A 27,803-nucleotide genomic window follows, 5' to 3' on the forward strand; every position below is an offset into this window, starting at 1 on the left:
AAATCAGCCTGGGCTCCTGGGAGCTGAACTGTAGAAAGAGCTCCCTGACGTAATAAGGCTATCCAACTTGTGCTGAGAAAACTTCCTGTGATGTAGAGTTCATGCCCTCCTCCCCTCAGGCAGCATCCTGGAGAGAGAACAGAGATCCAGGAGTCGTGAGCTGCTTCCCACCAGCTTCACCCTTTACCATTGTGCTGCCTTGGGCAAGTGGCTTAACCTAACAGTTTTCTTCTCTGTGAAATGGCAATAATTTTAGCTACTTCCTATGCTGTGATATTAAATAAGATATGATATGTAATAAGCATGGCACCTGGCACATAGTAGATGCTCAATAAACATTTTCTTAACCAAAAAAAAAAAAAGTAAAATGGCACCCCCGTAGTAAGTGCTATAAAGAGGCGAGTCCCGTTCTCTGAGAGCCTCAAGAGGGGATCTGACCTAGTTGGCAAGTTAGGGAAGGCTGCTGAAGGACAAGCAGGAGTTAACAAAGCAAAGACAGCAGGGAATTGTGTTCCAGATGGGGACAGCATGCTATGAAGTCCCTGTGGCAGGCAGGACTGAAAGGCCAGTGGTGCAAAGAGAGGGTGGGAAGGACCCACCCTGAAGGAGGGGTGGGGGCCGCCAAGGTTGGCCAAGAAGATTTTGTTCTTATTCTGATGTCAATGGGTAGCCATTCAAGGGTTTGAAATAATGGAATGAGGTCGGATTTCTGTGTTTTCAAGGTCACTCTGGCTGCAGGGCAGAGAGGGAGCAAACTGGAGTGGAGTGGGAACAGATGCTAGGGGAGACCAGGCAAGATGGAGATGGAAAGAAATGAGGGATTGAAGGGACAGTAGGGAAGCAAAATCGACAGAGCTTCGTGATAGACTGGATTTGTGAGGGGAGAGTAGGGGAAAGGGGTGTCGAGGATGATCCCCAGGTTTCTGGCTTGTGCAACTGAGTGGATAGTGCTGCCATTCGCTGAGCCAGGAGATGACGTGGGAGGGGCCAGCTTGGACATGCTGAGACTGACAGGATTTGCACTTCCTGTGGACCTCTAGGTGGCTGCACAGGTTTAGAGCTTCAAAGAGAGTTCTGAGCTAGAGATTTGGGAGTTCTCCGCTGACTGCACGGCTTCCATTGCTCACCATTATGCATTCTGGCTTCTAAACTCTTGACCTGTCAGTGCCCGTCTTAAATCATGGGTCACAGTGATCTGGCCAGCGTAGGTTTCAGCAGGACTCAGATCTGTGTCCTGGACCCCAAGGGCCTATAATTCAACCTAAGATTAAATTGTCTTTATTTTTATCCTCATTATCCAGTTGGCTCATTTTGTGACTATCAGCCATGACCTTTGTTTCACATGAACTACCATCATGTCTTTCCTAATATTTGCAACTGATTTTTCTTTTTCTTTCTAACTTTGTTAAATTTTTTTTTGGTGGTTGTGCCTCATCCTTCCAAGCCTGAGATCATTCAGGCTCTTGCTTCTGGCTCCCAGCGAGACAGCTCACACCCATTAGGTGATTTACACACTTGATCAGCCTAATCCAGGGATTATCCACTGGGGACTTCCAGACCCTTGGGGGGGCATGTCCTAGAATGTGGGCTAGGAAAAAAAGACACCTCTATTTTTATCCACCTCTAACTGAAATGTAGCATTCCCTCCAAGCACGAACATGAGCAAAGCCCTCAGCAGTGTTAGCGTGTGGCTTGTATTCACAGCTATTTTCATATCCCACTGCAGTTGTAGAAATCTCAGAATGTCGTTTATCGTTACACTATTTGGAAATGTCCGTAGTTGTTACTAGATCTTGTTATTAAATATATTTAAAAGAACCATGTTCATATATAATTTTTTAACATTTTTGTGAACTCTTTTCAATTGACTTCCTCTATAATCATATATCTATACATACACACCCTCCTTTTAGTGGATTTTAAAACGTAATTCTGAGGCGGAATCCCATCTCGCCAGGCTGCCACAGGGGTCAATGGGTCAAACGAGGTAAAGACCCGAGGCCTAATCCACCTACCTCCCGGCCTCCTGCAAAGCTTGTGTTGGAGTTGACAAGGTTCATACATTCATGTGGGACCTCAGGTCCCACAGGCAAGGACCTGGCTTATGGAGACACAGAACACTATGTTGGGCAAAATACGTGGTAGGCAATGGAACGGGGAGGAGGAAAAAGAGAAGAAAATGGGATGGGGGAAGGGAGGGGCAGGAGGCAGATTTTACCAAAACCCCAAGAAACCTCACAGCTGTGGAAAACTCAACCTTTATTATTACCTGCCTAGTGCAGGGGATTAAAATTGCATTGAGCTAGATCCATATATTAGTGTAAAAATCTGTCTCTCTCCCCCCAAAAATGTACAAACCCAAGTGATTATAGAAAAACCAATGTGGCAGCTATGATAGAGATATCCAACCCCCGGGCCCTAGGCCTTTGCTTCCTCTTTCCCCTAATCCCAGTATTTATTCCACAGAGACATACAGGCTTAGAGAAGTTCTAGCTACAACATGGCAGATGGGAGGTGGGCATGACAGGGGTTTGGGGGCGGGATCAAGCCCAGGTCCAGTGTTTCAGAGGATGGAGGGGGAGAAGCCAGAGCTGAGGACAATTCCAGGAGTAGGCACAAGGGAACGTCTTTCTCCCATTTTTGTCCTCCTCACTCCACAAATTCTCAGCCAGTGGGGTCCAGTGTGTGCCGGAAAGAGAGAGGCTGGGGGGCACAGCCTTCCCTCCAGGAACCAGTGTTGTCCAATGGGGCCCAGGTGCTCCAGGGGGCCATGTCCAGTGTCTGCCCTGTATTTGCCCCCACCCTCCCCCAAGGGATGGCTAGAAGAGGTCTGAGACGGTCCCATCCACAGGGCCAGCTGGGTGGGTGGCAGAAGCTTCTAGAAGAGGAGCAGGAAGGGGGCATGAGGAAGGGAGGTCATCAGCTTCCTGGCAGGCCCAGCCCACCTTCGGTCACACTGCCCCTCTCTCAGAGGTGAAGGGCAGTTAGGGGGAGAGTGGAGGTGCCATTAGCTCCTCTTCTTTGTGCCACTGGCTTCCCGAAACCCTCCCTGAGGAGGGAGGGGCGGCTGGGGGTCATGATTCACGCTGTGTTGAGTGCATCCTCTGCCAAGAACCGGTGCAGCTGGGAAAAGGGTGGTCGCTGCTCAGGCTCCCGGCTCCAGCACCGAAGCATCAGCTCATACAGGCCCAGTGGGCAGGCAGGTGGCCGCGACAGGTATACCTACATAGTGGCAGCAGTGTGGACGAAAGGCAGAGAACAGAGGTTCTTCAGTCCCGAGATGACAGGCTCTGGCCCTCCCAGCCCCCTGGCCCCGTCTTCCGGGCTCCCGTCTGCTCTGACCTGCCGGCCCTGGTCCCGGAAGAACTCCCCTGCGTTCTCAATGACTTGTTCATCAGTCAGCTGCCCAAAGGGCTGGGCCCGGCAGAGCATCAGCACCTCCCACAGGGTCACCCCAAAGGCCCACACATCACTCGCGGTTGTGAACTTCCCCTGGTACATGGATAAGGCAACAGGCAGAGAAAGGCATCAGGCAACACAGACCCTCCTCCCTTCCCCACAGAAGGTCACGTGCACTCAGCACTTGCCCAGCCTGACTCTCTCCCAACGCTGGGTGCTCTACTCTCTGCAGCTGGCTGTTTCCCAATAGCCTGTCCCTCCCTCCCTCAGCCTCTGCCTTCTTTCTCGGGCTCTAGTCGTCTCCCTGTCACCTCTTCCCTCTTCGACCATCCTTCCTTTCCATCCTCCTGCCCTGTCTTCTGGTCCTGAGTAGCTCCCAACTCATCCCCACCTATCTCTACCCTCATCTCTCCCTCTGTCTCTCTTGCTCTGCTACCCTGGCTCCACCTCTCGTACCCACTCTTGGCTCCTGGGCCCTTTCCCATCACACCATAGCTCCCTGCTTTCTCCAGTCCCTGAGCCAGAGGGGACCTTACAGAGCACTGGACCAAAGCCTCACTTTATAGCTGCAGAAACTGCAGTTCAGGAAAGGCAAGTGACTGAGTGATACCAGAGCTCCAAGTGGCAATCTGTGGCCCGCCCTGCCTGCCTCTCTCGGGCCTCTCACCATGAGGATGCACTCCCAGGCCATCCACCGGATGGGCAGCACCGCCCGGCCCTGCACGCGGTAATAGTCCCCGGCGTAGAGGTTCCGGCTCATGCCGAAGTCAGCAATTTTGATGGTGAAATTTTCCCCAACCAGGCAGTTTCTCGTGGCCAGGTCCCGATGCACAAAGTTGAGTGTAGCCAGATAGCGCATGCCGGAAGCGATCTGGGCGGCCACGTGCAACAGCATCGGGTAGCTGAGTAAGGGAGTCAAAGGCAGACGGTGGGGGGCAGCCCTGGTCATCCCCACCTCACAGATTCCCAGGAGAGGAGGCGTAGCTCCCTCCCCATGACCAGCCTACGCCGACTTCCCACGCAGAGAGCGGAGGCCCAGGTGGAGGCCAGCGTATAGGTGCCCACGCAACTTTCCTTTGGCTCAGCCGACCCCAGACCTAGCACTTTTATTACTCAACCCGATCTGGACTCGGGCAGTGAGGGTGACAGTGGCATGGGGAGATTCCTGACAGGCTGCACGTCCCTTCAGCACCCTCACTGTCATCATCGCCAGCCTTTCTGCCCTTCAAGTTCGGGGATGAGCATGTCCCCAGGCCCCCGCCTGGACCCGACTTGCCTCTTCAGCCCCTGCTCCCCTCTGCCACCAGGCTGGAGCAAGGGGAGAGGAGACCCTCTTGGGCACCCTCAGGGAAGAGCAGCCTGGGTAAGTGGGTACCTGATCGTGGGCCCCTGTGCAGCCTCCTCCTCCCCAGGGACCCCCTGGGCCGCCTTGCCCTCCAGCTGGTGGGCGCTGAGGAACTGGTTAAGGTCGCCGTTCTCCATATAGTCGGTAATCATGCAGAGGGGGTCGTCCTGCACACACACGCCCAGGAGCCGGATGATGTTTGGGTCCTTCAGCCTCGACATGATCTTCACCTCCTTCAGGAAGTCGTTCCTGCAGAGGCAGAGAAAGGTAGTGGGGAAACGGAGGGACTGACCTGCCCTTCCCCCACTCACGCAGACCAGAGCCCCGCCCGGCACACATGTTCTCTCTGGTGACGTGGGGCCTGGGGCCTGGGAACCTCCTTCCCAGACACCCCTCTGTTGTCCCTACCATATTCTCTCTAGAGCACTCCCTCTCATCATGACCTCCCCTGCCTTCTTACAGATGCCATCCCTGGTCCTCACCTGGCATTCTTGGTGGCATCTGGCCGTAGGATCTTGACAGCTACCAGCAAGGGGTGTCCCTTGCGCACATTAAGGGGAAAATCAAGACTGACCAGATCTTGAGGGCTCTCTACCTCACACAGGTGCACCTGGAGAAAGAAAGTCATTTGCTAGGTGGTCACAAGGTTCACCAAGGTCACAGAGTCAACTGGGGTAACAGTCACAGACGACGGGTTCCTGGCCAAGGAGGATGTGTGGCCATGGCTTCCAAGCCCCAGATAGAGTCAGACACTACTGAGGGCCGGCAGGGATCCTCCTTACCTCCCCAAACTGGCCCTCGCCAAGCTTCTCCTTGAAGCGGAGCCGTGACCGAGGGAAATCCACTCTGGGGGGCCCATCCCCAGCCGCCCCTGGGGGCAGCGCGGGCACAGCATAGGTGTTGCCCCCGGTGACGCCCTGCAGAGTGACAATGTCAGCCTCGGCATAATGGGGGACGCTGTTCTGGGGAGGCGGGGGTAGAAGCGGGGCGCCTGGCTTCTCAGGCTCCATGTAGTCCCCACTGCAGGCTGGAGGGGTGAGGGAAAGAAGACAGGAGAGGCGTCAGGAATAGCCCCTGAAAGCCGTGTCCTCCACACCCCGCCTCCCAGGGGGGCCCTGTCTCCCAGCTGGGTGAGACTGGGTCTACCCTCCATCATCTTCCTAGTATTCCACCCACCACCGTCAAACCAGAGGAGACACTGGCATGGGATAAGAGTTAGCCGTTCCAGAGTTTTCAGGGCATTGGAGATGGTTGAGCAAAAAGTATCATAAAGTCTTATTCTCTAGGAATCCCAGCACATCCCAAGAGACCTTGAGGTAAGTCTTGTGTGGAAGAGGAATTGCTCTTCCCACCATCTGAAGGAGGACAGTCACCCTCCACTTTCCAAACCTTTGTCCCACTCACTGCCAGCCTCTCCCTTTCACTTAGCTGTTCTCCCCCCCGCCCCCCCTTCAGCCTTGGCCCCTCCCTGCCATGGTTATCCAAACCCTCCCTGACCCAACACACCAAGCTCAAAGACAAGCAGAGACGGGCACACAGAGAGGGGGGAGGGGAACAGTTCTTCATGGCCCGCACAACAAGGGGTCTACAGACAGAGGAGAGGAGGCAGAGCTGTCCCCTCTGAGCTCTGGAGAAGGGTGACAATGAGAAGGCAACACCAAGGGGAGGGAGAGCAGACAGAGAGGGCAGGGGCATGAGCCTTCACCTCTGGGACTGCAGAGAGAGGACACATGGGGGGAGAAGGCAAGCACCCAGGGTGAGAGGCCCTCCTCGCAGCTCTAGAGAGAGGGGAGAACAAAGGAGGAGTTACAGGAGAACCTGGGCCACCACCGAAACCGCCTCTCTGGCTCTGGAGAGCTGAAGAGATGGGGTGGAAGAGGAGGAGAGGGCAGAACTGAGAACCAGCGAGCTTTCTACGCCTCAGCTCAAGGGGAAGGCCTTAAAAAGGAGCAAGCAGCAGCAGAGGAGAGCTAAGGGCACAAAAGCATCTTCTGTGGGAACTCAGGAGAGCAAAAGAGGCCACAGTGAGGAGAGGATGGAGTGCAAGGTGTGAGGACTTTTCCCTGCCCCAGTAGAGGTACGGGGAGCCTGGCAGAGCCCAGGGGCAGAGGGGCTTACCCTGGGTGTTGGTGGGTTTGGCCCAGGCGGGTGTGGGGGGGCCCGGGCCTCGAGGGGGACGGGCGTAAGTGGCCAGAAGGAGGCGGTAGGCCGGATTGGAGAGCAGCAACGCTGTCGGGAGAAGGAGGGGGGGAGACACGGGGAAGGGATGAGACTCAAGGCTAGACAGACAGGAAGACCAGGAATAGGGCAGGACCAGGGCTGACGGGAACGAATGCACTAAGAGAGACAGGATAAAACAAGGACCTGAAGAGTGCTGGGTAGCTGGATGGATAATGAATGGATGGATAGATTGATGTCTGGATAAATGAATGGATGATGGATGGATGATAAATTAATGGATGATTGGATGAATGGATATATGAATATATATGGATAGATGGATGGATAGGTGGGTGATGGATGAATGGTTGGATGGATGGATGGATGGATGGACGAATAGATGATGGATAGGATAAATGAATGGATAGATGGATAGACAGATGATGGATGGATAGATAAATGATAGATACATGATGAATGAATGAATGATGTGTGAATATAGATAGATGGATAAATGGAAGGATGGATGGAGGGATGGGTGGAAGGAAGGAAGGAACATAGTGAGTCTAGGAGAAAGGAGAGGGGCCAAGAAGACACAATGAGAGGGCCCAACAGAGAAGATAGGACAAAGAGACAGGATGAGACCCTGGGGATTATGGGTAATACATGGGACATTCTTGAGGGAGATTATATGGTAGGGACATGGAATGATATAGTGGGTGGTGACCAGGGGCACAGATATAAAGTGAGTTGAAACTGGGGAAGACAGGAAAAGAAGGGAATAGGAAAGGAACACAATAAGAAAACAGGCAGAGAAGTGAGGTAGAACTGGAACAAGGCAGGTCTTACCAGAGCCGTTGGGGACACTGGGAGCAGAGTGGGGTGGATTCCCACGAGGCCGGGGCTCCTGATAAGGGGGTGGTTCTCGAGGGCCTGGGCGGTTGTTGATGAGGATGGTGTCCCCAGGGACAGAGAGATGAACTGTCAGCTCCTCTTCTAATACCCGACGCTCAGCCTTGTCATGGGGAAGGTAAAATGTGAGGTGTTACTGCTTAACACGTACATCCCAGGTCCTTGTTAAATGCTATACTCATGTTCTCTCCTTCGGTCCTCACAACAGTCCTGCAGTTGTATCTACTATTCACTTCACAGGTAAAGAAACAGGATCAAGAGCATTTAAGTGAATTCCATAATATCCCACGATGGAATCCCACCCAAATCTGACTGGTCCATAATAATGCTCGTCACCACCGGGATTAGCACCCAAAAGCTACGGGTTTGGGGTGTGCCAGACTTCTCACTCCTCCAGCTCCAGTCTCCACCTGTTCCCACACAGCTTCTGTCCCAAGAGGCTGACCAGTGTGGACTGCATCCACAGATTGGGTCTGGGTTGGCCAGAGAGGAGCCCCAGCAGTAGTTTGGAGGGCTGGTGCAAAGTGATGGTGGAAAGTGGGGGTGGCAAGTGACATCAGGGTGATTATTCTCCCAGCCCCTCCCTGAGGGGTGGACTCAGGCTAGTTGCATTCCTGAACCCAAGTCTGCCGCCCCCTGGAGGCGCCCTCTCCATAGACTCGCTCCCGGATTCTGGTAAATGCCGCCTCCTCTCAAGTCCTGGTGGATGATGTCCCATGGTGCCTGATGGTGACTGCTCTGTGGTGTCTAGCCCTGGGGAACTGCACTACTCTTGATTTCCATGTACTCCACCCTCACTTTTATAAGTGGTCTCTTTACTAAGCCCTCCCCCAACTACTCTAGTTAGGTTGTGCCCCGGGTCCCCAGGGACCCCAACTCTGCAGACACGTGGCCCGCCCACCTTGCCCCACCCATTTCCCCTTACCTTGCCCCGCCCACTTTGCCCCGCCCACCTTGCCAAGGAGCCTGCGCCAGTGCAGCCGCCAGAGCATGAGGGCGATGATGAGCAGCAACAGCAGGATGATGGCCACCAGGCAGCCGATGAGGATGGCCGTCGGGCTCCCCTCGGCTTTGGCCACGGGCTGCTGGCCCCTGGGCTCCAGCTCTGGCGGAGGCAGGGGGGTCAGGACAGCAGGAGGCTTCTCACCCAAGCTAGAGGGTGCCCAGGGAGGAGCGGCGGCACAGGACCCACCCGGAGGAGGGAGGAGGCCCCAGGGCTGCTCACCCAAGCTGCTGAAGTTGGTGGGAGGTGGGCCAGGTGGCCACCAGGGGGCTGGTGGGAAGGTTCCCCCCAGCGCCGGGGAGGAGTCGTTCACCGCATCTGGGGAGAAGGAAGAGAAGACAGGGAGTCAGACAGGAGGAGAGACGCAGGGAGACGTACTGCAGGAGACCCAGGGAACTCAGTCACCCAGCCAGGAGTGGGAGCAGGGTTGATACTCAACACATGTCCCAGCCAATCAGAAGGGGGGTGTGAATAGGGTCCTAGGGGTCTGGAGGTGCCTGGCTGTGGTGCACGTTAACCTTTCAGTTGCTGGATTGTGGGGAGATGTAGGGCTGGGGGCGGGGTGGAGAGCAGGGCGGGGATCCTGGTAGCAGGAGGCTTGGAGAAGAGGCTATTTCCCGACCTGCGCACAGTATTTCAATATTTTAATAGGCAGCACTGCCATACTCGTTCAACATCAGTCCTGCGTGAGAGGCTCATAAAGAAAAGACAGAAACAGATGAGGGAGAAGGGGGAGGAAGGGGTTCAAATGGCTTGGGAAGTCTCATGGGTAATGGGTAGATACGGGGTCAGGGCCGGGTACCTTGGAGCACTGAAGGGTGGCAGAGGTTGGGCACTGAGCCCACATCAGGGACTTACCAGAGATGAAGGAGATCTCACTGAAGAGCAACCAAGGCCCAGCAAAGAGGAAGCGGCACTGCAGAAAGCGGGCCACACGGCTGCCCAGTGGCACTGACACAGCTCGGGCTCTGGGGTCCCCCAGGCTGCCCCCCAGGGCATGGCGCACCGGCTCGCCCTCCCAGGCCATGGCCGGGCCCCGCTTGAAGCGACACTCCACCCCACCAGGCAGGCGGGCTCCCAGGGTGTGCATGTTGTTACAGTGAACCTGGCGGGAGGGAAGGAGGGACACAGGGTCAAGGCCAGGAGAGCCCAGTGAGCTCCCCAGGGCCACTCTCCCTGGTCTCAGAGCCCTGCCTGGGAGCTGGCTACACTTACCTGCATGGCCTGGAAGGCCCTGAGTCGGTCGAACTCAAACTCCATCTCCACATAGCCGCTGGGGAAGCTGAGGTTGCTCCAACCCACGTAGTCATAGCCTGGCCAGACCCGCAGCTCCTGGCTCTTCCGAAAGTCATCCAGCCCCACCACACCATCTGCCAGCTGGCCCAGACCTCCATACTGCAGCCTAAAGAGGAGGGGCCCAGGAAGAGGATGTAGGAAGAGAAGGAAGTGTCGCCTGTCCAGGTGCTCTGCAACCCCGACCCGGGCAGTGGCCTGGCCAACCTCATGCGGCTCTCTTCCCACCCCCAAGACTATGATGGGTACTCTGAGTCACATGCTGCACAAAGCACACACCATTTACCCTATGGTGTATTTATTGTGACAATTTCCAACAGATGTGTTAGCAAAGGGGTACCTTCTTCTAATTCATACAAAGCATCACAGGAGCTAGTGGGTGCTTTTCAATCCTGTTTCTGTCCCTTGAGGCCCCATCTAATCCATCCCCCTCCCCATTCTTCCATCTCACAGACCAGAAATACCAACCCCCACCCCACCCACTTGGTCCTCCCTCCCATCCCAGGCTCTGCGTCCTGCAAAGCCTGCTGTTTTCACCCGCCAACTGTGTGTGTGGTGTGTCCATCGTAGGTGGAGTCGTTGAGGTGCACGGCCTCAGCTAAGTACATCGTCTGCCCCATGGGGGCTGTGTAAGACAGGAGTCCATCTGGGGCAGGGCGGGAGGAGGGGTGTAAGAGATCCCAGCCTCTGTCCCCCCCCCCCTGCAGCAGTCCCCTTTCTCGTACCACCCCCCACAGACACACTGGCATGGAGGACACAATGCTGGCCAGTCTCCTTCTCACTCAGTGACCGCTTCCCAACAGGAGAAAGAGGATCTTGGATGTCCCTCTCCCCAGGCCCATGCCCCTCTCCCTAGGACAGGAAACAAATTATCAGGGGCAAGAAGCCTGAACAACTCACCCTTCCAGAGACAGCCATAGAGCTCCACCCGCAGACAGACACTCATGACCCGGTCAGCCCGGGGGTAGAAGCGAACCAGTCGGGCCACCATGGGTGGCCCAAGGTCCTTCAGCACCACTCCCCCAGGGTCCTCATTCCCTAAGATCACCTGTGGGCCAGGAAACAGGGTAGATGGGTGGGAAAGGCTCCAGGTCAGATTTAACTTCATCACCAGCTGCTCCCGAGCCCAGCCCACAATAGCCACACAGAGACCATGAAGGGGTCGCCAAGCACACAGGCTGTGGGGCTGCCAGGCATTTGGGAATCGAGGAGCTGCAGCACAGACCTCTGACACCGCTCTCAGCTAATGGTCTGTTCTCCCACTCCAGTGCCAGCTCTCCCACTTGTGCCTGGCTCCATCCATTTGTCTCAAAGCCACTCATCCCACTGTGCCGGATTCCACCCAGTCCTCACAGCTCTGCACCCCAGCTTCAGGCTTCCCCCACCCCATCCACTCCACAGGCATTGGCCCAGAGCCCTCTGTGCCTCAAGGCACATTCTCATTGGTGAACACCAGCCTTTCCCCTATAAGACAGTTCCCCAGGAGAAGCAGCTGTGAAGAACAAGAGGCCAGATGTGGGCCAGAGCAGCAGGGGGAGGTCAGAAAATGCTCTCTGAGGAGGTGCCATGGGGGGTGGGGGTAGAGGGGGACACTGAATGGAGTGAGGAAGAATCTGTGGACATGGGGGCTTTCCAGGCACAGAGAACAGCAAGTGAAATTGTCCCGCCGCTGTGGGATGAGCCCTAGCTTGCCCCAGGAAGAGCAAGAAAACCAGCGTGGCCCCCAGTGGGGCAAGAATAGGAGGCAGGAGGAAGGGATGCAGCAAGGGGCAAGGCAGGCCCAGCTTCGGACTAAAGAAGGAGCTCAGCTTTCATTCTGGCAGAGTGGGGAGCCAGTGAGGGCTGTGAGTCAGATGTGTGGCACCTGTCTCGCATGTTCTAAGGTACACTGGATGCAGCCTCTAGGGTGAGACCAGACTTCAGGCAGGAAAGGGCAGAAGCAGGGGGAACAGTGTGGAGACTACAGACGGCCTTCATCTAAGCGGGGAGGGTGGCGGGGATGGTGGGAAGTGGTTGGATTCAGGACACATCGTGGAGGTTAACAGACTGGACTTGCTGAGGCACTGGAAGTAGGAGGTGAGAGAACAAGAGGAATCAGAGCTATCATCTTAGCTCACGGCCTGAACAACTGGGCAAATGGTGGTCCCATTTCCTGAGCTGGAGAACACTGGGGGTGGAACCGGCTTGGGATGGGAATGGGACTCAAGTTCAGCTGGGGAAGTTGATGGCAAGTTCAAGACACTCATAGACACCTAGATGGAAAGGTCCAGCAGCTGGTCAGGTGTGCGTCACATGGAGCTCAAGGGCAGGAGAGGGTATGAACTGGAGAACTGTCAGTGGATAGGTGGCATTTAATGTGCAGCTAGAGGAGAGGACAGCTACCCTTCCCAGGTGGTATCCCTCTCAGCCTCACCTCCTGACCCCAGCGGTCCCTCCAGTCCATCCAGCGGTGGCCGTCCCGGGAGTACCGCAGCCGGTAACTGGGAGAGAACTCCTTGCCCAGGCCCCCAGCGTGCCGTCCCTGGGTGCCCACCAGAGCTACCAGGTGCAGCCGCCGCAGGTCCACCTGCAGGTACTCCTCCTCCTTGGGAAAGACCGGCCCTGCAGGGCACCATGCCCCATCCCCGTCGCTGCTCTCCAGCCTAGGAGGAGGCAGGAGGTCACAGGGAACATCTGGCCCTGGGTCTGCCTCTGGCTCTAGTATTTGAAGCCCACCCCCCCAGGACTGTGGCGGTTTCCTTGGCATTGGCCCTCGCAGAAGCCACCTGGCTTGAGCAGAGGGGTTGGAACAGAGGCCCCAGGAGTTCCCTCCAGGGCAGCCCCGCTATGCCAGATACCTGCTGTGGCGAGCAGCAGTGGAGTCTGACCAAGAGCTGGAGGCAGAGATGTCCCCATCCGGGATGGTCCGGTCCTGCATGCCCAGGGCATAGCGGCACTTGGCTGGGTGAATACAGGCACATAGAGGGTCAAGGCGCCTGACTCTCTGACTCCCAAGCCCCAGCCCTCAGGGACCCAGGAGCCAGTCTCCTCACCAGGGTCAAAATGTCCCTTCATATCAGCATCTCCAGTTGCCACCAGGAACAGCAGCAGTAGCAGAGATGAGAGGGCCCCTAGCCCCATAGTTCCTGATCCCTCGGGCCTAAGGAGGTGGGGGCAGCATCTCTGTAAGGGACAAAATGGGTAAGGGGGTAAGTTAAAGTGCAATCAGGGAGATCAGGTCACAGCCAGCAATAGTAGACAGAGAGACAGAATGGGCAACTTTGGGGATAACAGCAGTAAAATGACAATGGGAGTGGTTTGACAGCCTCAGCTATATTTTTAGAATGCTTCCCATGTGCCAGACACTGGGCTAAATGCTGGTCCCCTGCCCACCTAGCTGCCCAAAATTCAAAGACAAGTGGGGGACCCCAACTCCCTCCAACCTCACGGTCCCCTGTAGCCCTGCTAGGCCCAGTGTGGTCCCTCTACCAGCCACGTAGGCAGCACCTGGGAGCTTGGGAGAAATTTAGGGTCTCAGGCCCACCAGAGACCTGCTTAGTCAGAATCTGTATTTTAACACAATCCCCCAGTGATCTGTGCCCATGAATGTTTGAGAACCCCTGCTCTTCCTCACTGGGGACGAAGCAGCTTTCCCCCCTGCTTAAAACCTTTCCAACTGAAACCTCCTTGTGAACTGGGGTACTACCCTTCCCAGCCCAGTGCAGGAAAAGCTATTCTGACCTGTCCTCTCCTCCAGACCCTGGAATCCTGAGGGACTCCTAGCTCCACCCCTCATACCCCAGCTCTCCCTGCCCTGCCTTCCCTTCCTAAGACCAGACCACCTGTCCCCCCAGTTCCCACTTTCTGAAGGGGGCTGCCTCTGAAGGAAGAGCCCAGGGTGGAGGAAAAGGCTGAGTTGCCTTGGAGATGAGGGCGGGTCTAAAGACAGGGAAGCCAGGTCACCCCAGGAGGTAGGAGTGGGGGATACTCCCCCATCCCTTTGTCCTCCTCCAGCTGCTCCCACAATGCTCTAGGGCAGGAATGTAAGAGGCAGCTGAGACCCCACAGCTCTGAAGCAGCAGCTGAGGGGGCTGACTGAGTTGCGGGGGGCATCCTGCTATCAAAGGAGAGCTAGAACCAGAGGCAACATGCCTGGTCCCTTGGGGGTCCAGGAGCCAGGAGCAGGGGCCTGGAATTCCTGGGTGCCACTCTCCACCCCCACCACTGTGGGGAACAGCGGGCCCTTGTTCCCCTGAGTAACCTTCATGCCTATCCCGGATGAGTCATCAGAGCCAGACGGAGCAAGAGGAGCCCGGGCACAGATACAAAGACAGGCAGAGGATAGGAGGCAGGGGGAGGCAGGGCGAGAAACACAAAGCAAGAGGTAAATAGAGCAGCACAGAGCCCAGCAGAGAACCGCACAGCTGCCTGGGGCAATCCTCTGACACCCCCAATCCAGAAGACCTACCCCAACCCCACCCCACCCTGCCCCATTATAACCAATTACACACCAGGGGCCAGACACTGAGGCAGGTCCTTCACCTCCTCTCCCAACCCCCACCCCTACCCCACCACGGACAACACCCACACAGCTCTGTATATACACAAACACACGCACACACATGGTCAGACACGCGGACTTACAGAGCCTGCTGTGAACACAGGCTAGCTGTAGCACACACACCTCTGTGTCTCACAGACAACCTGTCCTAGGCTTTCAGTAACAGACATATGTGACATCCACGTGAACCCATTACACATGTAGACTCCCACCCAGCCAGGGCAAACACAGACGCTCATACACACATCGGCTCCATCCACACCTTGGTCTTCTTTAAAGTCCAAGCCCATCACTTAGTGAAGAACCATCTTCAGACACCTGTGAACATGAAATGACAGACACCACATGCTCCTGCGATCAGAGGACTGTGGAAAACACACACACTCTGGCCCTAGAGGGCAGGATCCCCATAGGACTGGGGCCCATCACCTAACACACACAGTGACTAAGCCGGAGAGAAGTCAGGGAGTGGGAAGTTGGACGCTGGAGTAGCAGTAAGGATGAGCCACGCATCCCCCATTCTGCTTTCACCTGTCTCCACTCTACCACTCAAGTCTGGACACACCTACATGCCCTCAGCAACAGTGAGTCTGAGCACCAGACTCTGGCTGGGGTGGAGGTGCTGAAAAGGAATGTCCAGCCAGCAGGGGACCTGTGGGGTGAAGGCTGGGGAGAAGGCGTGGGGGTGGGGGCACTGAGGAAGGTGCTCCTCATCTCTCGGCAGAACCAGGTGGCCATCCAGTGTGGCTGAGCGGCTGGCTGCCACTGGCAGGTCAGGCTGCCAGTCCCTCTCTGCTGGGCATTGGTCAGGTTGCCCAACGGGGAGCTGGTTGGGTGGAGGCCGCAGGGACTGGCCAGGTGGGAGGGCGGGCCCATTTCTCCGAGGGAGGAGGAGATGATTCAGTGGGGCCACTGTCTTCCATACTGAGTAAGGGAGCACCTGTCCCCATACTGAGTAAGGGAGGTCCTTCCTCAAAGCTGGAACACACTTTCCCGAGGTCAGGAGGTTCCTGCATTTGCAGACAGTAAGCCAGAGTGCCGGGGAGGCGAGCAGGGACGGGCTTGAGGAGCTGGACAACCGAGTGCAGCCGGGAACGTCCCGCCTCTCGCGTCGGGCCCCCACCCTCCGGCCGCCGCGCTCGCCCCTCCGCCCCGCAGGGTCCTCCGCCGTTCTCCCTACCTCTCATCGTTCTTCCCACGACCCAGGCGTCCGGCCCCGGAGTGCGGCCGCGATGCCGGCGTCCCGGCGAGGGGAGGGGAGACGGCGGGAGCCAGGAACGGGAGTGGAGGCGCCGGCGGGGCTCGGGTGTCGGCGGCGGCTCCCAGAGCAGCTGTCGGGGGCCTGTTCCGGGGAGAGGAGCCAGGGCTGGGCGGCTCTGGCCCAGGCGCCGCCTCCCTCGCCTGGCCCCCCTTCTTCTTCCCTGCCGGCTCCCCCTGCTCGGCGCGCTCCCGCCGCGTCCCTCCCTGTCCCTCCCGGAGCGGTAGCCCCACCGCCCCGCCGCTCCCACGCCCGGCGCCGCCCACCAGCCCAGCGCTCCGCTCGGCCCCGCCGCGCCCCGCCCACCCACATCCCCAGGCCCAGCCTCCCTGGTAACCACCCTGCGGTCCCCTCCCGCGGTGCGGTGTCCACAGCTCCCTTCACCCACCCCTCCAGGTTTCCCACAAGAGAGACCCGCCGAGCTGAGGCCTCGGTGGCCGGCTGCAGCCCGGCTTGGGGCCTCCCACACACCCAGGCCCCGTGAGGGGATGACCCCCCTCCCTACTCCCCCTTTTCTGGGCTCAGTTCCTAGAGAGGGAGGTGAAGGGGAGCAGCCCCAGGGCACCGGGAAGGAGCAGGTTCCCACAGGCTTGGGGCCCAGCCCAGCAGCAGGAGTGTGGATGGGGGAAGGGAGCAGGGTTCACCTGTCCAACAAGCCCCCCAGCCCTCCAGACCCACTTTTCATACCAGTCTTTGCTTCTCTCCGGCACCCTCTGGGCCTCTGGTACTCTACACCCCAACCTCCATTGCTCCAGAGCCTGACTGGCCTGCACCTCTCTGCTAGCCCCTTCCTCTCTCTACTTCCGCCTTCCAGTTACTCCCCTCAACTCTACTGGAGTCCAGGCTCCCAGGCCCTGGTGCCCTGGGCTCCCTGCTCAAGGCCCAGTAGTCCTCCTCAGGGCAGGTCTCCCTCAGGCCCAGCCAGCTCTGGACCTGGTGGGGTTGAAGGGTCTGATCAATGGCAAGAATAGACCTCGACAAAATGAGTGGTGGGGAGGAGGGGGGCGGCGCAAAGAGAAAAGCAGACACAAGGAGACTGGGTAAACAAATCCAACAGACAGCGAGCTGCTGCGTGGGGTGGGTCGGACAGAGAGCTGTGCTGGGAGGTGCTCAGTGCGCTGGGCACTCCCGGGGCCCACCTCTCCAAACCCCACCTGCAGACCCCTAATGTCACCAGCACAGTAAGCTCTCTCCATTGCATAGCTCCACCCCATTGCACCTCACAGCAGATATAAACTCACCTCACGTGCAGTTCCAGACACCAGTCCCAAGAAAGAAACACAAAGTCCCACCCAGACAAAAGATCACCAGGAAGAGACTGGCCCCTGGGAGAGCCAAGGCACAGATGGGCGCGAGCTCCAACCCAGGAGACAACACACAAATCTAAGGGTTCCCCACCTGCTAAGGGACTCACTAACAGACAGCCCAGGATCACTCAGAGAATTGCCTCTTCCCATCGTCCCCCTCTGACCAAACCCCAGGGTTCCCCCAGAGCACCTACCCTCAGGACACGGTATGGTCGCAGGGGAATCTGGGCCGGGAGAGGCTGGGCGGTGGGTGGAGTCATGCTGGGGGTGGGGCCAGGGTGTCCCTAGTAACCTCACCTGGGCAGCTCTTACACTCCGGTGGGACATTCCACACCCCAGGCCCACGCTGACCCGGGCCAGGTGGCATGGCTGTGCCAGACAGAGGGACCCATTACGAATAGTAGAGTTAACCATAAAATCTTGAAACCCTTGCCCCCTATGGCGCCCCCAGGAGAAATTCCTAATCGGTGATGCCCACCTTAACCCGCCCAGGGCTAGAGGAGTGGCAGGGATGCAGGGCTGGGGCCCTGCGGAGTCAAGTGACAGTGGAAAGGGGGCTGGAGCCGACCGGAATGCGGGGCTCGGAGCCGAGATTCCCAGGGGCCAGTGAGGGAAACCCCAGCCATCCCAGGGCCCCAGAGCAGCACCAAGACCAAATGTCCACCCACCTATCCAGAGCCCACACCACATCTCCTGTGTCACTCCCAACTCCAGAGGCCCTGTGTCCTCCTGAGCCCCCAAAGGACCCTCCCCTCCCCCATCCATGCCCTTCCATGCAGGCTTCCCTCAGAGAGGAGGGGAAAACACTGAAAAAAAAATGTGAGGAGAGGCATGTAGGAGAGAATAGCTTTGGGCCTACAGACCACCTGGCCAGGGCAAGGATGCCCAGCAGGACCAGTGAGAGGGAGGATGAACCGTATTGAGCCCCCCATGAGCTGCAGTCCCCTTCCCTGGAGGTACAGCTGCCTCTGGAACAAGCGAGCTGGGTCAGCAGCTGGGGAATGTGAGAACTGGCTGGTGGTGGGCAGGGTGAGGGGGTAGACAAAGCCCTGGGCATGAGTCAGGCCTGGGTACAAATGGGAAACTGAGGCCCACGAGTGGAAGGAGGAGAAAGATGCCACTGAGCTCAGCTGTGGGTGGCCTGGGGCATGGAGAAAGCTGGGACAGTGGTGATAGGACTCAGACAGGCAGGAGATACAGTGAGCCCAAGGATGAGCGGAGCTCAGAGAGGAGGGAAAGGAGGTGAAGCGCACGCCGCCCAGCAGAAGGTGGAAGCCGGAGGTCTGGGGAGGAAAATGCTGGACTGAGCACGAGGGAACTGAGTGGAGGCAGGGGAAAGGGTGGGGACACTTGGAGAGGAGGGCAGGAAAGTGAAGATCCCTGAGCAGTGAACAGACAGACCAAGGGTGTAAGAAACAAGGACAGAGAACAGAAGAAAGGTTTGCAGTGAAACTGAAAGATGGGGGAAGAGGAGGAAGAGGGTTAAAACACAGGGACATGGGGAGATGAGAAGAGTAAGAGGCTAAAAAAGGACGGGGCAACTGTGAGACAGACCACGGGGGACAGAGGTAAAAGAGGAATGAAACCTATTTCATTTCTGGGCATCAGGACACAGAGGCTGCAGACCTACCCCTGGGGACACCCTAGACCCTCAGCCCACAGTGTGAAACTCTATGCTCCATCCTTCCCCTCCTCCCTGCCAGGCCTGCCAAGCTCCCCTCCTCCCACCACACCTAGAGCGTGGACTGCCTGGTCCCTCCCTCGAGGGGAGGGCCCAGCTAAGTCCCCACTCCTGCCCTCACAGTTCAGCTCTGGTTTCCTTCTTCTCACCTCCAGCTCAATTCTGGGTCCCAGCCCCCCAGTCTCAGGCCTTTGGGGTTCCAAGTCTGAAACTGCCAATGCCGCCTGGCTTTGTCCGCCCTTGGGGGCCGGGAGCAGCTGCCCGGGCCAGCTGCCCCAGCTTCAATGTGACCATGGCAACCCAGCCCGGCTCCCCTCGCCGAGCCTCCCGGCCCCCGCAGAGAGGGAGGGAGCAGTCTGGCCGGGGAGAAAGGGAGGGGAAGCCGAGGACTGGGAAACTGAACCAAGGGAGACTGCAGACAAAGAGCCCCCGAACAAAGGGAGATAAAGAAAGGCAGCTAGGGGGCAAGCTGTGCTGGCTTTGGCTGAAGGCTAGGAGGCAGTGGGTGTTTGGTCCGGCCGAGGGGGAGGGTCCAAGCAAAAGGGACAGACAGCCGTGAGGTGCGAGAAGAGAGACTAGAATTGGCGGGTGGTCCTTTAGGGACGTCCTGGATCCCTAACAATTCACTTCCATCTCTCAGGATTTTGTACTGTGGGGAGAACCAAAATACCAGTTTCTTAGTTGGTTGCCCCCAATTGTACTAGTGGCCACAGGAAGTACCGGAGACCAGAAATCACCTTCAGTTTTCAAGAACAGCCCCAATTTTAAACATACTACTCTGACCTGTCCCCTCTGAAGTATAAATGTCCTTGTCAGACAATGTACTCCATTTCTTGGTTTGGAAAAGAGATCTCCCAAAGCCAAAGATGACTGATTGGGCGTGGAGGGGCGGGGCAGGGAGGGAGCAGTGCGGATGCCTGTCACAGCACCCGAGGGGAGAGGATGCGGACGGCCAACTGCGGATGGGAGGGGACAGCAGCAGGGAGGCCTGAGCGCGGTTACGTGGACGTGCGGTGGACTGGAGCACAGGGTCTGTCCGGGTGAGTAAACCCAGAAAGGTGAGGTGAGGGGATCTTATTAGTAGTTCGGCTTATTCTGAAGGTGAGCAGGAAGGGCCTTGGGGTTTGCGCTGGGAAATGGTGTGACTAGATTTGTGTTATTTTCAAAGTGGTTTCTGGTGGCAGTGTTGGGTGCACAAAGCAGAGCAGCAGCTGAGGGGGGAGGAGTTAATCCATCTTAATCCCGTCCACATCTGCCCGGTGTGTTCCCCCAGCCCCTCAGCCAGGAATGCCGTGAGGAAACGGGAAGCTCCTACAGGAAAGCTGTGCACATGCTAGGTGTTTTCCTGGTATTTTCACCTATCATTCGGTCGTCTCTCTAGGTCCTCTAAGATGGGTGGGGGAGGGCTCTTCATAAAAAGATCAATGCAAGTTGCTGCTTCCCACCCAGGACTTCTCCTAGACCCTCCTCCTTACTCTTCCCTAGAAGGGGGAGACAGAACGGCCTCCTGAGTCCTGCCCTTCCTCGCAAACCCCACCTTTCATCAGTCTTTTGTGGGCCTCATGGTGCCTGCAATGACCAGGAAAGACACTGGGGGGCGCTTGCTGCACATGTGACCGGCACTACTGCAGAAGGAAATGAGAGCCTGGAGGGAAAGAGATTCTGTGGTGGAAGGGTGGGGAAGAGCTGCTGGGGGGCAGATGGAAGGGGAGAAATAAGAAAGGCTTAGTGGAAGCTTAGGGTAGCTACAGGGCTCATTAGGGTGAAATATCCTGATAGTCACATATCAGAAATGTTGTAATTTACAGACAGAATCTTAGAATCTTGACTTTCTCTTTCCTGTTGTCCTTTGCCAAATGCCTGTGGCATTCTCAACTGCCCTTGGCCTCTTCCTGATGATGGCAACTGATTACTGGATTGCTAGATGCCAGGCTGTGCCCTTAGCACTTTCCCTAATCGCCTCATTTGACCCTCACCGAAGCTCTGTGAAGTGGCATTTTAAAATAAGCCCACTTTTACAAGGGCATAAACTGAGGATTAGAGAAGTCAAGTAGTGAGCCCACAGACACACAGCAACTGGCGATCTAGAATTCAAACCTGAGTCCTTTTGATTCCAAAGGCAAAGCTAGATTGGAGGGTCTTAGCCGTCATTATTTCCCCAAATCTACGGGTCTATGATAAATTCTATCCCTTCCTGTTAGTCCTTGAAGATCCTCTAACTTCCATCATCTCCCAAGAGTAGTGGTGGCCCAAATCATTCTTGTTTGTTTAGGAAGAATGTACAGTGAGCCAACAATGGCAAAAGATTGGATTGGCTCCAGGTCACACTGGAGGTCAAGGCCAGTGCTAGGATAGTGTTTCTCAAACGGATCTCAGGTCCCTGGGCTCCTTAGGACCCATGAGTGCCCTGTAAAAATTATTAAATTCCATGTTTTCATTTCATTGGTAGTTTTTCAAAAGCATCATAAGCTTGCTCTGGATCACATGTAACTGACCTCGGCCTTGCACGCGTGTGCCTGCACTCAGTCGTCTTACCTCCGAATAGTCAAGTTAGCACTTTTTAATTGTCTGGGTTGCATTTGTACCAAGCGTCCAGTGGACATGTACTGACAAAGATTTCTTAGTAATTTGAATAAACAAGTAGGGGGAAAATTGAGTCATCACCTGGCACACAGTGGAATATTGTGTTAAATTCAAAAGAACTTGCATTAGGCCATAGGTGTGCATGTTGCCAGCAGCAACTGCGTTTCAGAAAAACAACTGTTCATCACGTCAAATGACTATTGGTTTAAACTGCCTTTCTATTTTTGTGTGTATTTATTGCTACTCTGTTTTGGTTTTATAACTGCTTAAGTTTATAACTGCTTAAGTTAGCTGTGTGTGCACATGGTTTGCACATATTTAAGTAATAAAATAATTTAAGTCAAGTCCATGAGAATTGTATTTCTTCTAAAACGTTTCCTACATTACTCAAGTTCCAGCCCTCACAGCAGGGCTAAACTAAACCTGGGCCTTCGGGAGTCTCCCAAGGAAATCTGTGGTGATGGAAACCTGTTAAAGGCCAGTAACCTCCCCACCCTCAAGAACCAGTGCAAGGAAGTTAGAAGTGGGGCTCTGGGTTACTGAGATGGCGGAGGGGGTCACAAAGTCAGGAGGTCCTAGGACAGGCACCTGGGGAAAAGGCCAAGGAGAATTTACATGACAGAACCAAGAATTGAGGTGAGAATGTATAGAATTTTCCCCAAAGAAGCATACACAATTTTTTTAAGGAAATTGCAGTGTCTATGAAAATGTTATTAAGTTGGTGCAAAAGTTATTGCTGTTTTTGCTATTGTTTTTAACCTTTTAAACCGCAATTACTTTTGCACCAACCTAATAATTATGCATAATAATTTTACCCAGCAGTTCTACCTCTAGATATTTATCTTACTGATGGATATATTTTACAGGTTGCAAAATTTGTACAGGGTTTCCATTACCTTGTTTGAAATGAAAGAAAGAAAGAAAAGGAAAGAAAGACAGTTAAATGTTCATTAATAGGGGTGAATAGCCACAAAAAAATGTGGTTGTTTTCATTTATGTTTCTCCAATAGCATACCCTGAGACAAGGATTTGAGAAAAATAGTTTATTTGGGGGAGCCCAGGAAGCACAAGTGAAGGGTTGGGAGGAGTGAGACGGGGAAGGAAAAAGAGCCAATACAGTGTATATTGATAAGTGTTGGGACAAAGGAGCTCTGTAGAATGCTCCTCAGACTTGTCCCCCCAAGGAATGGAGAAGTTTCACCCCCTGTCATAGTCAGTTTGGGATGCAATAGCAAAATACCACAAACTGGTGGCTTACACAGCAAACGTTTCTTTCTCACAGTTCTAGAGACTGGGAAGTTCAAGATCAAGGTGCCAGCAGACTTGGTGTCTGATAAGAACAATCTTCCCCGGGCCGGCCCGGCCCGGTGGCTCAGGCTGTTAGAGCTCCATGCTCCTAACTCCGAAGGCTGCCGGTTCGATTCCCACATGGGCCAGTGGGCTCTCAACCACAAGGTTGCCAGTTCAATTCCTTGACTCCTGCAAGGGATGGTGGGCAGTGCCCCCTACAACTAAGATTGAACACAGCACCTTGAGCTGAGCTGCCTCACGAAAGGCTCAGTTGAGTTGGTTGGAGCGTGTCCTCTCAACCACAAGGTTGCGGGTTCGACTCCCGCAAGTGATGGTGGGCTGTGCCCCCTGCTACTAGCAACGGCAACTGGCCCTGGAGCTGAGCTGCGCCCTCCACAACTAAGACTAAAACAGGACAACAACTTGACTTGGAAAAAAAAGAAGTCCTGGAAGTACACACTGTTCCCCAATAAAGTCCCCAATAAAATCTGAAAAAAAAGAACAATCTTCCTGCTTCACAGGTGGCTGCCTTCTTGCTGTATCCTCATATTGGGGAGAGAGAGCTTGAGAGCTCTTGTCTCTTCCTTTTCTTCTTTTTCTTTTTTCTTTCTTTCTTTCTTTTTTTATTTATATATTTTTAAAATATTTTTTGTATTTTTCAATTTCAGTTGACATACAATATTACATTAATTTCAGATGTCAACAAAGTGAGTAGACGTTTATATAACTTATGAGGTGATCACCCTGATAAATCTAGTGCCTACAGGACTCTATACACAGTTATTACAATATTATCGAATATATTTCATATGCTGTACTTTACATCTCCATGACTATTTTATAAATACTAATTTGTACTTCTTAATTCCTTCCCCTTTTTCACCCATCCTCCCAACTCCCCGTCCATCTGGCAACCATCAGTTTGTTCTCTGTATCCATGAGTTTGTTTCTGCTTTGGTTGTTAGTTTATTTTGTTCTTCAGATTCCACATATAAGGGAAATCATGTGGCAGTTATCTTTCTCTGTCTGACTTACTCCACTCAGCACAATACCCTCAATCCAGGTTCATCTATGTTGTTGCAGATGGCAAGATTTCTTTCTTCTTTTTTTTTTTTTTTAATTTTTTTAACAGGGCTTTGTTGAGGAGCAGTGTATATTTCTAGGATTTTTTCCAAGTCAAGGTGTTGTCCTTTCAATCATAGTTGTGGAGGGCGCAGTTCAGCTACAGTTCCAGTTGCCGTTTCTAGTTGCAGGGGGCACAGCCCACCATCCCTTGTGGGAGTTGAACTGGCAACCTTGTGGTTGAGAGGACGCGCTCCAACCAACTGAGCCATCTGGAGCTCAGCCGCAGCTCAGCTCAAGGTGCCGTGTTCAATCTTAGTTGCAGGGGGCAGAGCCCACCATCCCCCGTGGGATTCGAGGAGTCGAACCGGCAACCTTGTGGTGGAGAGACCACTGGCCCATGTGGGAATCGAACTGGCAGCCTTCGGCATTAGGAGCACAGAGCTCCAACTGCCTGAGCCACTAGGCTAGCCCTTTTTTTTTAATAAGAGAAGTCCTTTCACTTCCTGAAAGAAAGAAATGTTGTGTTTCCTTTTAATTTTACTGGGAAATATTAGGGAACAGTGTGTTTCTGCAGGGCCCATCAGCTCCAAGTCACTGTCCTTCAATCTAGTTGTGGAAGGCGCAGCTCAGCTTCAAGTACAGTCGCCGTTTTTAATCTTAATTGCAGGGGGCGCAGCCCACCATCCATGGGGGAATTGAACCAGCAACCTTGTTGTTGAGAGCTTGTGCTCTAACCAACTGAACCATCCAGCTGCTCCTCTGAAAGCTCAGTTGCAGCTCATTGTCTTCAATCTAGTTGTGGAGGGTGCAGCTCATTGGCCCATGTGGGAATTGAACCAGCAACTCTGTTGTTCAGAGCTCGCTCTCTAACCAACTGAGCCATCCGGCCACCCCAAGATTTCATTCTTTTTTATGGCTGAGTAATATTCCATTATATATATCCACCACCTCTTCTTTATCCATTCATCCAATGATGGACACCCAGGCTGCCTCCACATCTTGGCTGCTGTAAATAGTGCTGCAATGAGCATATGGATGCACCTGTCCCCTTGAAGTAGCATTTTCGGTTTCTTCAGATAAATACCCAGAAGTGGGATTACTGGGTCCTTCTTTGTCTCTTGTTATAGCCTTTGTTTTAAAGTCTATTTTGTCTGGTATAAATATTGCTACCCCAGCTTTTTATTTTTCATTTCCAATTTCATGAAATATCTTTTTCCATCCCTTTACTTTCCATCTGTGTGTGTCTTTCAATCTGAAGTGAGCCTCTTATAGACAGCATATGTAAGGGTCTTGTTTTCTTATGGGCCTTCTTTTCTTATTCATTCAGCCACGCTATGTCTTTTGATTGGAGCATTTAATCCATTTACATTTAAAGTAATTGTTGACAGAGATGTAGTTATTACCATTATATTATTCATATTTTTTTATCTTTTTTCCTTGTTCTTAAAGTAGTCCCTTTAACATTTCTTATAATATTGGCTAGGTGGTGATGAACTCCTTCAGCTTTTCTTATCTGTGAAGCTCTTTATCTGTCCTTCAATTCTAAATGATAGCTTTGCTGGGTAGAGTCATCTTGGTTGTAGGTCCTTACTTTTCATCACTTTGAATATTTCATGCCAATCCCTTCTTGCCTGCAAAGTTTCCGTCAAGATATCAGCTGACAATCTTATGGGAGCTCCCTTGTAGGTAACTAACTGTTTTTCTCTTTCTGCTTTTAAGATTCTCTCTTTAACCTTTAACTTTAATTATGATGTATCTTGGTGTGGGCCTCTTTGGATTCATCTTGTTTGGGACTCTCTGTACTTCCTGGGTTTGTTTGTCTCTTTCCTACACCAAAGTGAGGAAGCTTTCTGTCATTATATCTTCAAATAGGTTTTCAATTCCTTGCTCTTTCTCTTTTCCTTCTGGCACCCCTGTGATGCTATTGTTGGTACGTTTGATGTTGTCCAGAGGCCCCTTAAACTATCCTCAATTTTTCAGATTTTTTTTTTCTTTTTGCTGTTCTGATTCAGTGTTTTTTGCTACCTTGTCTTCTAACTCACTGATTCAATTCTCTGCTTCACCTAATCTACTGTTGATTCCCTCTAATGTGTTCTTTATTTCAGTTGTATTCTTTATTACTGAATGGTTCTTTTATATGTTTTCTGTCTCCATTTTTATTTTTCCTATGTTTTTATCGAAGTTCTCACTGACATCTCACTTAGCATCCTTATAATCAGTGTTCTGAACTGAACAGTGTTCTGAATTATAAGTCCATTTTGGCTGCCTCTCTGTGTTTATTTCTATGTATCAGGTAGGGCTGCTATATCTCCCAGTCTTAATAGAGTGGCCTTCTGAAGTAGGTGTCCTGTGAGGTCCAGTAGCACGTTCTCCACGGTCACCTTAGCTGAGTGCTCCAAGAGTGTCCCTTGTTTGGGTTGTGTGTGTTCTTCTGTTGTAGTTGAAACTTGGTTGCTGTTTGCACATCAATGAGAGGGATTGACCCTCAGGCTGGTTGGTTGTGAGGACTGACCGTGACTATAGTGCAAGAGCTGTTGTGCAGAGGTTCACACTATGAAGCAGGATTCAACTCAACATGACTCTGGTGCCTGCCAAGTCTGCCATTTTTGTGTGTTGTACACAGAGGCACCTGGGTGGTGCTCCAGATCAGTCTGAAGTCAGCCACTGGGTGTGCTGGCCCCAGAACCACCTGGCATGAGCCACAAAGCAATCCACACATGGCTGCCACCCACACTTGGCTTGGAGGTGCCTAGGAGAGGCTAAGCTGTGAACTAAGGCTGGCTACAACTAGTGCTAAGCCAGAGGTACAGGACACACTGAGGCCAGATGCTGCTTGTTTAGGGTTTGCAAACCTTTGAGAAATTTTAGGAAAGTCCACAGCATGAGCCAAGACAGGCCATTTATATGGAAAAGCCACTGGAAATGACTTAAGTGGGCCTGCACGTTAGGTGGGACAGGGTCTCAGGGATTCACCCCACCAGGTTGAAGAAGACTCAGATATGATGACTGCCTGCATCTGCACACTGGGTAGGGGAGGGCTCAACAAAGAAACTATGGCTTCTGCCAGCATTTCTGTCTGGGAGAAAGCGGCCCCAATAGCCCTTACCTTGAAGCAAGACAATTCGGTTCCTCCCTGTATGTCCCTGGCACCTTTCAAGCTGCTGCTTTAGCACTGGAACTCAGAGAAAATGAGTCCATCAGCAAGTAAGTCCTTGCACAAGCCCTTTAATAAGAATATCTGGGATTCCAGCTGCCCTCTGTCTCAGCCACACTCTCCACTGGTTTTTTTCAGCCAGAGGTTTTGGGACTTCTCTTCCCAGCACTGGGACCCCTCGCTCCTCAGAGATGATTTCCACAGCTGAGCTATCTCTCCTGATTTTTAACTGTCATACGTGGGTGTAGAATCTGCTCATTCCATGTCTCTGCCTCTCCCACCAGTCTTGAAGTGATTTCTTCTGTATGTCTCTAGTTGTAGGACTTCTGTTAAGTTAGATTTCAGGAGATTCTCAGTGATGGTTGTTCTGTAGTGTAGTTGTAATTTTAATGTGGTCATGAGAGGATGAAAGCACAGCATTTACCTACACCACCATCTTGTCTGGAAATCTCTTCCCCTTCTTCTAAAAGCACTAATCCCATCATGGGGCCCCCATCCATATAATCTCATCAAAATCTAATTAACTCCCAAAGGCCCCACCTCCATATCCCATCACATTTGGGATTAGGGTTTCAACATATGAATTTTGGGGGAAAGGATACAAACATTCATTTCTCCCACAAAGTCTTGTCTCTCATTGGTGGGAGGGGTTGCCCTTGCATATATTAATTCTATGGCACTTCTAGGCTGCCTTCAATGACTGAGCAAGCTCTCATGGCACTAGAGAAAGCCAACAAGCAGAGACACAGAAAGACTGGGGAACCTGAGTAGTGTATATGTGTCCATAAATACGTATGTGTGTGGAGCTATGTG

The 27,803-nt window shown here is 53.6% G+C and overlaps 1 protein-coding gene across 6 annotated transcripts; it reads right to left on the reverse strand.

Moving 5' to 3' along the window:
- Positions 1–2,242: 2,242 nt before the first annotated feature.
- DDR1 (discoidin domain receptor tyrosine kinase 1) lies at positions 2,243–19,200 on the reverse strand. 6 transcript variants are annotated; one of them, XM_019717383.3, is made up of 20 exons: positions 19,048–19,181; positions 15,833–15,994; positions 14,915–14,970; positions 13,145–13,274; positions 12,950–13,052; positions 12,526–12,754; positions 11,013–11,160; positions 10,650–10,758; positions 10,035–10,221; positions 9,678–9,924; positions 9,042–9,137; positions 8,770–8,921; positions 7,754–7,919; positions 6,863–6,973; positions 5,527–5,771; positions 5,227–5,354; positions 4,775–4,993; positions 4,067–4,301; positions 3,343–3,492; positions 2,243–3,222 (listed from the first exon to the last, which is right to left on the reverse strand). In XM_019717383.3, the coding sequence occupies exons 4-20, from the start codon at positions 13,230–13,232 to the stop codon at positions 3,082–3,084; spliced, it is 2,754 nt and encodes a 917-aa protein (XP_019572942.2). In that variant the 5' UTR covers positions 13,233–13,274; positions 14,915–14,970; positions 15,833–15,994; positions 19,048–19,181; the 3' UTR covers positions 2,243–3,081. The 6 variants fall into 6 exon arrangements, with proteins under 6 accessions (XP_019572942.2, XP_074188736.1, XP_074188737.1 ...); XM_074332635.2 differs by lacking the exon at positions 6,863–6,973 and having other exon boundaries at positions 19,048–19,200; XM_074332636.2 differs by lacking the exons at positions 6,863–6,973; positions 14,915–14,970.
- Between the last annotated feature and the right edge of the window lie 8,603 nt (positions 19,201–27,803).

The sequence above is a fragment of the Rhinolophus sinicus genome, chromosome 2, assembly GCF_057876585.1.
Source record: "Rhinolophus sinicus isolate RSI-liver-muscle chromosome 2, RSI-T2T, whole genome shotgun sequence".
Classification (NCBI taxonomy): domain Eukaryota; kingdom Metazoa; phylum Chordata; class Mammalia; order Chiroptera; family Rhinolophidae; genus Rhinolophus; species Rhinolophus sinicus.

Coding starts and splice junctions, on each gene's coding strand:
- DDR1 (XM_019717383.3), bottom strand. CDS start 13,232: ATGGGGCTAGGGGCCCTCTCATCTCTGCTACTGCTGCTGTTCCTGGTG. Junction 13,053..13,144: donor GAAGGGACATTTTGACCCTG/GTGAGGAGACTG, acceptor GTATTCACCCAG/CCAAGTGCCGCTATGCCCTG. Junction 10,759..11,012: donor CTATGGCTGTCTCTGGAAGG/GTGAGTTGTTCA, acceptor GCCCTGCCCCAG/ATGGACTCCTGTCTTACACA.